The sequence below is a fragment of the Phalaenopsis equestris genome, unplaced genomic scaffold (assembly GCF_001263595.1).
Source record: "Phalaenopsis equestris unplaced genomic scaffold, ASM126359v1 Scaffold000552, whole genome shotgun sequence".
Classification (NCBI taxonomy): domain Eukaryota; kingdom Viridiplantae; phylum Streptophyta; class Magnoliopsida; order Asparagales; family Orchidaceae; genus Phalaenopsis; species Phalaenopsis equestris.
This window is the reverse complement of record NW_018164992.1, coordinates 368,545-378,956: the sequence shown is the minus strand read 5'-3', so window position 1 is coordinate 378,956 and position 10,412 is coordinate 368,545. Positions and strand designations below refer to the sequence as shown.

The following is a 10,412-nucleotide window of genomic DNA, read 5'->3' as shown; positions in this document are numbered from 1 at the left end:
GGGGGGGAAGAGGGGCTGCAGGGGGTAGGCAGCTGATTGCTACAAGGAAATAAGACTGGTGGTACGACAGCTGGCAGTTGGGAGCTGGAAGTAACCAACAGGTCGACAGCTTTAGGAAAGTGGACAAAGCACTGGAGGGGAAATCAAAGGGGGGATATTCACCCCTTCAGAGCAAGATATAGCCGGAGCACGACCTGTCATCAGATACAACTCCAACAAAAGAAAGAGGCTTATAGACAGAACTCTGAAACAAATATAGCCTAACTCTAAACTCAACAAACATGCATATTAATAGAGGATAACTAGACGTGAAGATTTGGGCTGCACTTCCTGCCCCTGCTAGAACGACCCTATCCCGCTATGGCCGGTTTAGCTGGACCAACTCCGCGTCAGTCTCCTGGGGTTGAGGGAGTTTTGACTTCAACCGTCGAAGCTTTTGGATCTTCATAATACGTCATGAGGTCCGCGAAATTGAATGTGCCTGAAAAATTGTAGTCTTATGGCAGGTTGATCTTATAGGTATTATCATTCAACTTTCAGAGTACTTCAAAAAATCCATCTGCGTTGGGCTTGAGTTTACTGAATGATCCTATTGGGATTCTCTCTATCTTTAGCTGGATCCACATGAAGTCTTATTCTTTAAAGATCACCTTTTTTCTTGTCTTGTTCGCTTGTGCCTGGTACTTGCAATTCTTTTTACTGATCTCTTTTCCTACTTCCTCGTGGAGTTTCTGAATCTCGTGCATCCATTCCTCTGCATCCTAACTAATATCTAACGTCGACATGAGCAGTACCAATTCTAGTAGAGTGTGCGGGTTGCGCCTGGACACGACCTCAAATGGAGTGTGGCCCGTAGTCTGACCTACAGAGCTATTGTACACAAAGCAGGTTAGAGCGAGAATCAAATCCCACTGCTTGATATTCTTCAAAACAAAGCATCTCAGTAGATTTCCAAGACTCTTGTTTACTAACTCCGTCTGACCACCTGTTTGTTAGTGCACAGTTAAATTGAATTGAAATTTGGTGCCAAATTTTCCTCACAAAGTCTTCCAGAAGTGGCTTAGAAACTTGACATCCCTGTCTTACGTGATGGTCTTGGGTATCCCGTGCACTCTCACTATTTCTCTGAAGTACAAGTCGGGGGCGTGCGAGGCATCTAGCATCTTGTGGCATGGGTACGAAATGTGCCATCTTCGATAATCAATCCACGACGACCATGACTGAATCCTTATCCCGCTGTGTCCTCGGAAGTCCCACTACAAAGTCTTTGGTAATGTCCACCCACAGTGTCTCTGGGACTGGTAAGGGTGTGTATAACCCTGCATTCTACCCACATATTTTTGTCATATGACATCCTACAGTCTGATGGGTCACTCTACATCTCTCGTTAGCCGAGGCCAAAATAAGTGCTCTCATGAGTGCAAGAGTCTTGTCTCTACCAAAATGTCCTGTGAGTCTTCCACTGTGGCTCTCCAAAAACAATGGACTCCTCCCCGAACATCTAGGAATGCACAACTTGCTATGATAAAAGAAGTAACCATCTGCTCTGTAATACTGCCCAGTGGGCTTCTCCCGTCACTGCTCCTAGATTTTTCCGAAATCCTCGTCTGTCTCGTAAAGCTCCTTCAACACCTCAAAGCCCACAACACGAGCCTACATTGCAGTGATTTGCAATTATCGATGGCTCTACACATCTGCTATAAGGTTCTGACTCTTTGCCTTATGTTTAAGCATGAATTAGAATGGCGCCAAGAACTCCACCGAAGTCGCGTGTCGATCCGTCAATTTACTATGGCTGTTCAAGGATTTCAAGACTTCGTGATTGTGAAAAGCATAAACTCACAGGTAATGGCTCCAGTGGTCGAGAGCCCTCACAATAGCATATAGCTCATTGTCGTACACCGAGTATTTCCTCTTGGATTTTTATTCAGCTTCTCACTGAAAAAGTGATAGGGTGACCTCCCTGGCTCAACACTGCTCCAATCCCCACTTTGCATGAATCAAAACTGGAAGGCAAGTAACTCAAAAAAGAGCATGGCCGAACTTTTAGAACTCCCGTTATCATGGCTGTCAAACTTTAGTTTTGTCTAGTTTAAATGAAAATCACCCACTTTTTGCTTTTGTTAGTGAAAATAGTTTGTATTTTTGACTTTGTCACAGGCTGTTGCTTGTAACTTCCCTTTTTACTAATGAAATTAGCACACCCTTCACAGATGCATCACACTTTATCTCGAACAACTAGTTGAGGTATAATTCTGCCAAGATTGGCGCATGGGAAATTTATCTCCCTTCAAAAGCTCCGTTAGAGGGGCGGTGATGGAACTAAAGTTCTTGATGAATCACCTGTAAAATGACGCTAGTCACAAAAATTGCCTCAGCTTGGTGAACGACTGCGTTGCAGTCTAGCTCACAATGAACTAGACAATATATAAGCCAAAAAACATATCAGGTCTTTCATGAGGTGGCATTTCTTTGGATGGGCATATAGTATTTCTGCGCGCAATACCTTGAACATTGCCCTTAGGTGCTGCAATTGTTTCTCAGATCAGCTATACACCAGAATATCATCAAAGTAGGCCACCACAAATTTCCCAATGTGAGCTTGCAAAACTTAATTCATCAACCTCATAAAGGTGATGGATGCATTTGACAAACCGAAAGACATAATGGTCCACTCGTATAAATCATCTCGTGTCTTAAAAGCAATCTTCCACTCGTCTCCTAGTATCATACTGATCTGATAATACCCACTATGTAAGTTGATCTTGGAAATTTAGATGGTTGTTCCGTATAACTGATCCAAGAGATCATTTAGGCGCAATATGATAACCTGGTACTTGATGGATATCTTGTTGCTGACCTGCTTGCAATGCATATCCGCCATTACCCGTCCTTCTCGGATACCATTAGGGTGAGGACGACACAAGAACTGACACTCTCTGACCAACCCTCTCGCGATAGGATCCTGTACATGTCGCCGGAACTCCTCGTACTCCGCAGGCTTCAATCTATAGGTGGTCAAATCCATCAAAACTGATCCTGGTATGAGCTCTATGGCGTGCTGAATGTCTCTCGGTGGTGGTATTCTCTTCAGAATACTGTCAGTCATCACATCCTGAAAGTCATGTAGTAGTGGCTGCAGTGGTGCTGATATCTCACTCCTCAATCCCCTCGAGTAGGACTAATGCCAGTGCCACTAGAAGATCTCGATTGACTGCATGAAGGTAGCCCTTGGGACTAACGCCTCCTTTGTGTCATCTACACCTCTCGCATCCTTAACAAATAACAACAAGATATGTTTCCCATTCTTTTTAAAAAAGTAAGTATTCTTGAAGCCGTCGTGCTAAGTCTTGCGATTGAACTGCCAAGGTTTCCCCAACAAAATATGTCATGCATTTATCAAAGCAACATCGCACCATACTTGCTCCTGCAACTAATCCCTTATTGAAAATTCGACTAAGCATGACTAATCCATGTGTATCTCATTTTTCTTTTATAACCAGGTAAAGGAGTAGAATTGAGGATGTTTTTGCGTGGCCAATCCACATTTTACAACTCATATCGTCGATGATCAAACTATAAACTTACCCTTTACCGTAAACTTGGTGCAAAAGATATTGTGTTTCAACCATGATTGATCTCGCTTTGGCATTGACTGCAAAACTCTCCATATGACTAACAATTCTCCCCCGTTCCTCGAAGCTGAAGTTCTTACTCTAGACTATACTCTGACTCCTCGCCTTCCATCTCCTCGATGACACCTAGATCTGTGAATGTGACAGCTGGAGGCTATGCTCGTAGCTGTGGCCCCAAAAACACCTTATGGCAGATACTATACTGAAAGAGTTACCCTTTTCAGGATTCTTTCCACTCTAATTTGTCTTGTCATTCCTCTACCATGTCATGCTAACTCCGCTCGAGGTATCTTTGTAGGTCGCGGTGGCTATATGTGATTGCCTGACTGAAGGCTGCTTCCAAAATGAAGACTGTTTGCCTGCTCAGTTTTTATTGTCTTTTCACCTTAAATGCTAAATTTTGAACATCCCCTAGTGACCAGTATGGTTGTAACTGCACAACATTGCTAATAGCGGTTTCAGGCCCGCAGGTATCGGACTATAGTGCATTCTAATGACTCGACCAACTAGTATTTCATCTGTAATTGGTCGAACTGTGCTGTGAAATCCTCCACTGAAGGGTCTTTTGCTGCAAGTGGTGGAATCTCAGAAACATGTCTTGACGATAATGAGGTGAAAGGTAATTCCTTTGCATTGCTTTCTTCATCTTTTCCTACTTGGTAATCTTATCATTGCCTTATCTTAGTCTCTGTCACTATAAATTCTCCCAACCACAAAGAGACGCTCTTTTTTAATTTGACGGCTGCTAATTTCACCTGCTTATCCTCTGACACCTCCTTATATTCAAAGATTCACTCAACAGATTGCAGTCAATCAATAAACTCATATAGATTCATATCTCCATTGAACTCTGGTAGATCTATTTTGATGCTGAAGTCCCTGTATCCTCTATATGTGGGCTCATCTCTCGAACTCTTCTGATATTGAATTCTGAAGTGACGTGGCTAATATTCCTCGCCGTGGTCTTCCCTATGAACCTAATTTAGATCCTCGTCCCTATCTCCCCTTCCACTCTCCAAATCATAGTCGGACTTAATTTTCCCCTAGGTTCCATCATTAATTTTTGCGAGACTGTTAAAGTTGACGGATCTCCCTCTGTATCTCGACCCGGGTAGTTTCTAGAATGTATCTCCGTGGTGGAATGATTATAATATGTGTTCCGAAGGAGTAGTTAATGATAGAAAAGATAAAAAATTTGATGGAGGGGTAAGCCAGATGTTAAGAAACCTTATGATAGGTTTGGGTTTAGGGTTAGGGTTAGAGTTACGGTAGTTCTGATACTAAATGATACCCGAGTTAACCCAAACAAGAAAAATAATTATTATTGCTAAAAATAAATAGGGGATTACAATCAAACACACCTGAAAGGTAAAATATAACACACATGACACACATACTAACGTTATCCCGAGTGATGGAGGTGATGGTTAAGGGCTTGGAGAGGTGGTGGCAAGGTAGGGAAGGGGTTTTCAGACTGTGGATGAGGGGTGACGGCGATTATGGGCAGCATGAACAACAATGTAGCAAGGAACAACAATCCAAATAGCGGCAATTTGTTGTTTGGGTTGGCTGGACAATAGGAAAATAGAAAAGGGAAGGCGTTGCGGCTGTGGTAGCGCTGGTGGAGGGCTTAGACTATGAGGGCAGAGGGGCGGGAGGGCAGGAGCAGCAATGACAGTGGGTATGAGGTGGCCGGCTAATTCGGAAAGGATAACAAGGATTGTGGAAGAGAGGTGGCTGGAAAAATGGTGACAGTAAGCAGGAGCATTGGAATCACAGGGAACGCGGGCTAGAATGCCGAAACTGCAGGAAGAATAGCGTCGACAATTGTTTCGAGCGACTGCAGCAGGGAATGATAGGAACGGTGTTGGGAGGATGCAAAAAGGGAATAGAGAAGAAAACACTACATGACGAAATAGATACAACTGGAGCACCATCCAAACACTCAGATACAACCGTCAAATGGAGAAACGGAAGCCGACAACTGTCCTAACAAAAGTCTGAGCCAAAAACTACCTTCTAAACACTAATAAAAACACATATAAGAAAGGACTAAAAAGAAATGAAAAATAATATGAAAGAAAGTATAAGAAAAGAAAATGAGATTATTTTGGTCCATCACCCACGATAAATTTTTGTGCCGTCACTGTAGCAGCTATAGTACCGCGGTTGTTTTGTGCGGTAAGCTCCCGCGTTAATGCGTATGACTAGATTATTCACCCCTTTTACATCTCATGCTTACCCGAGAGGAATTCAAAATGGGATGTGATAGAAGGGACCTTATGGGTGCTCTGGAGAAGCAATGACATAATGATGGAGCTTATTTTATGCGGACAACAATCAATGAATTGGCATCAATGGTGGACAAGCATCAATCAGGGACATCATAGGAATGAAGGCGCAATGTGTGAGGCACAATGGAGGATGATGAACCACTCTAAAAACATGTTAAACGAGAGACTTGTAAATAACAACATATTTTCTAATAATCATATTAATAAATTTAAATAGGTCCCTACATATTGACAAGCTATGAGAATAATCAAGAAAAATATAATAAAGAAAAATAACCCAATAATGAGAAAATGTTACAATAATAAGTACAATAGATTGCAACAATAATAAGTATCATATGTGGTAATTTAAATACAAACACAAGTATAAACAAACTAATAGAAAGGTAAAAGGATATTTTGACTTCTAACAGAAAATTTATTATTTCAAGTAAATGATATGCCTTGAATGACAAACTATAATGATAGACCTGTTATGCAGTGATTACAAAGCAAAGCAGAAATAAATGCCAATAGAGTTTCAATTTTCGTTTACTAGCATTCTAAAAATTATATTTTCGAACTGTTACATTAATTTTAGTTGGATCCATTCTTGTGTTATCAAATCCTACTGTAAACTTCAGCTCAACCACCCAGTTTATAATTCAACTTATTATCAGAAAGAGAACAATAACTGTATAAATCCACAGAAAAGTTAAAAAAAATGCTTTAAGTTGAAACCAGGCTTCTTGTCATACTATTAGAAGCCATTTGTTGAACTTTTCATGTAATTTACTACGAAGAAAAATTTAAACAACAAGAAATGCTTGCATAACAGAGAAGAGCAATAGCATGTACCTGTATTTTAGTATACATATACCAAAAGGGAAATATGAGAAGTAAGACCACAATCTGCGGTGATTTAGAAGGAATGCTTCTCAGACATTAGAAAGAAAAAAAATGCATTAAACCATGGTTGCAGAATTATATGACTTTACCTGTGCATAAGACAAAACTAACGCAATGCCCAAGAGACTAAAGAGGTTCGCTAAGAGAATGTTAAGAATAAACGGAAGGGAATCATCAATCATGTACAGATCTGATGAAAACCTGCAGCACATGGTTTGCATCAGATACAAAACGTTAAGCACACAAAAATTTCAAGAGCTACAAGGAAATAAAACACCAACCTATTAAGTATTCTTCCACTTGAATTTTGATCGAAGAACTGCACGGGTGCATTTACAATTTTGCTTAGAAGTTCGAGATGCACCCGAATCGCAGCCCTTAGGCCACCATACGCAAATGAGAAAGCTCTTGCGAAGGTTAAAATGGAATTGGCGGCACTAAAAATGCAGAGTATTACCTAAAAAGAGAACCATGGAGGAGCAAAGTGACACTGTACTGAGAGGAAGAAGTTTTCATGACATCAACCAATTTTATTTTATTTTAGTTTAAAATTTTTTATCATCATACATATTCATGATCTATCTTCTCTTTTCTTTATAAAAAAATGATCATTACCAGGTAAAAGGCAGTATAATCTGTTCCAACTCTGGCATCAACCCAGTGAGACAACCACAGATCGTTTCCATTGCGAGACACTTGCATAAAAATCACAGATAAAGCAATAAGAAGAACGAGAGGCCATCCAACGAATGCCCCATAGGTTCTGTGAAGTAATAGGAATCGTGAAGTAAATGAGAAGTTGCAATGTTGTAAAGATTGAAGAATAAAAAAATGGTATTAGCTTATGCACAATGTTTGACTTACTTGTATACATCAAATTCAACTCTGCCTTCTTTTCTAAACTCTGATTCGGCGGTATCCTGAGCTTGATCCATAGAAACTATGTAATCACTTTCCTGTTCTATGTAAGATGTTATTTCATTGAGATCACTTGCAGTACTGTTTGCCCCAGATAACCGCAAAGATGAACCGTTGGAGTCTTCTGACATGGATATTGTTGAATATGGGGATGATAGAAATCCATGGAAGCTCCCACTCCATCTTACATTTCCTTTGTCCATGACAACAATTAAATCTGCAGAAGCAATTGCCTTTCCCAAAAAAAAAACATAGAAAAGACCATGTTACAAATCTGATGTAAGGAATAGAAAAGGAAGCAAAAAGAATAACACATATTTACGTGGAAAATTGAAGATGAGAAAAACTACAACGAAGAAAAATTAAAACTAGCGATGGTTTAGGGTTCGATAGCTCACATAACATAGCATAGCACGTACAAAACCCTAACACAACTCCGCCCTTCGGGATTGGGTTGATAGGCCCAATAAGCCTAATCATACCGCTATCACCACAGATCCCTAAAAAGGTTTCCCATAATTTTAGTTGCACCACATATGTTGCAACGAGAATATTTCGATCTAATCCGTAGAAATTTCAGGTGATACGGCCGCTAAAGGCGCCAACCGGCTGAACCGACCGGCAATAATTCCTGCAGGAATTAACTAGTCCAGTGGTCCGGGAGGGATTTTTTGGGAGTTCTATACAGAGCAGGACTACCGCCACTCCTACTTCCTTATGCGCTCTTCTCCGCATGGAAAGTCTTAATAGCTATTTTCTGGATAATTTAACACAACATGCAACAAAATAGCCTTTGAATTGTACAAAAACAACAAAGATCAATCTCCATATTCAATTAGAAGAAAGCTTTTGCATGGACAATTGCTGATATAAAAGGAATCAGTCCTTCATTTTATATGCATAGAATTCATATGGAAAAGAACTAACACCCCCCCACCACCAAAATTCTTTTTGTGTGGGAGTTTCCTTTCCTATTTCTTTCCTTTTCTTCTCCATTGGGAGTATAAATTGCTATTTTTTGGTTGTTGCGTTCAGTTTTGCTTGCTGCTGTGTTCAGATTTCTCCTTTGGACTATTTTCTCTCTTGCTAAGGCTTTATCCGAGGACGGGTGGCGCTCGAGCTGTATCCTGCTCCGAGGTGGTGTTATATCTTCTTCAACCCTATTCACCAATCCTCCCTTTCCCTTCCCCTTAGCCGTCGGCCACACCCAGGACATCTTCCTTGGTCTGCCGCCCCTACTGTTACCGCAGATCAGTCGCCCAGCCTCCCACCTGCCGCTATCTTTGCTGTCCAGCCATCCTGGACCCTTCCCTGCATCCAGCCGTCATCTCCCCAGCAATCTCCTTGCTGTCCAGCTCTCTGCCCTTTCAGCCAGCACCGCCCCCCCCCCTGCCGTTCCTACCACTTGACCTCCCAATCCACTCCAATACCCCTTAATTAAGCCTTCTACCCTCTTCCCAACCTCCCCTGCAGCCTTCCACCAGTCCCCTATTCCCCTTGCCACTTTGCCGACACCGCCACCATCAAACAGTAAACAGAAGATATTTAACACAACTATAGGATAGATACTTCAGCTGTATATTATCCACATAGTATAAAAATTAGAGGCAATTATAAACATAGCACTCAAGGCATTGCTATTTATAAAACTAGAACCCTCTTTCATCCAAGTTTCAAATTATGGATCAAATATTAAAATTCACAATAAAAACTCAACTTCTATATTTTATTTTTATCAAATTCTCAATGATTTGATCGTGACATGCATAAATGCAACGGCTCGTAGTACAAAAAAGTCAACTAGGTGCTAGTTTTATAAATAAAAATGTTTCAAGTTCCATGTATGTAATTATCCCTAAAAATTCCATAATCGAGTGACGACCAACCTGAGCATTATGGGTACAGAGCACACGTGTCTTCTTGCAAGTCAATGGACCCAAAAGAGCTTTGCTTAGAACCCAGTTAGCAACATGTGAATCAACAGCACTCAATACATCATCAAGCAAGTAAAGATCAGAGTTGCGATATATGGCTCTGCAAATATTCAATGTTAAACTTCTTAGATAAAGTTCTAATCCGTAAACCATAAATAATAATTGGATATTTGACCTAGCCAGCGCAAGACGGGCCCGCTGACCACCAGATAAATTGAGCCCTTTCTCTCCAATATAAGCCAAATCACCTCCAGCCATACGTGAAATGTCGACATCAAGTGCGCATGCATGCAATACTTCTTCATACCTGTTTCAGCAAACAAGCCGGATCTGTAATAAAAATTAGGAATATTTACATACATGCAACTCGATTCTTCTGTATTATATATATATAACACCTAAAATTCATTTTTACATGCATGTCATCTTGCCTATGCATGAAAACGTGTATCTCACTTTTTAAAAGTTAAAATGGTGATATTTTAAAATGATCTAAAAGATTTGGATGCTACAAATGTAAAAGTTAAATTTAGGTGTTAGATATGTAAAAACATAGAAATTGAGTGGCATGTAAGTAAATGCCCCTAAAAATTAATCCTGATAATTAGGGCTGTCAATTTGGCTCGTTGTTCGTGAACAGCTTGTGTTCGGCTCGTTAAGCAGCTCGTGTTCGGCTCGTTAAGCACCTCGTGTTCGGCTCGTTCGTTAAGCCTAACGAGCCGAACACGAACAAATTTTTAAGC

At 40.7% G+C, this 10,412-nt stretch overlaps 1 protein-coding gene across 1 annotated transcript in view; it reads right to left on the bottom strand.

The window, feature by feature from the left end:
• LOC110029169 (ABC transporter C family member 13) overlaps positions 1–10,412 on the bottom strand; it is a 158,609-nt gene that overhangs the window by 32,342 nt on the left and 115,855 nt on the right. Inside the window, 7 exon segments of the mRNA XM_020731338.1 lie at positions 6,767–6,820; positions 6,907–7,018; positions 7,099–7,274; positions 7,433–7,580; positions 7,682–7,968; positions 9,622–9,769; positions 9,845–9,976. Of these exon segments, the coding sequence (XP_020586997.1) occupies positions 6,767–6,820; positions 6,907–7,018; positions 7,099–7,274; positions 7,433–7,580; positions 7,682–7,968; positions 9,622–9,769; positions 9,845–9,976 (1,057 nt within the window).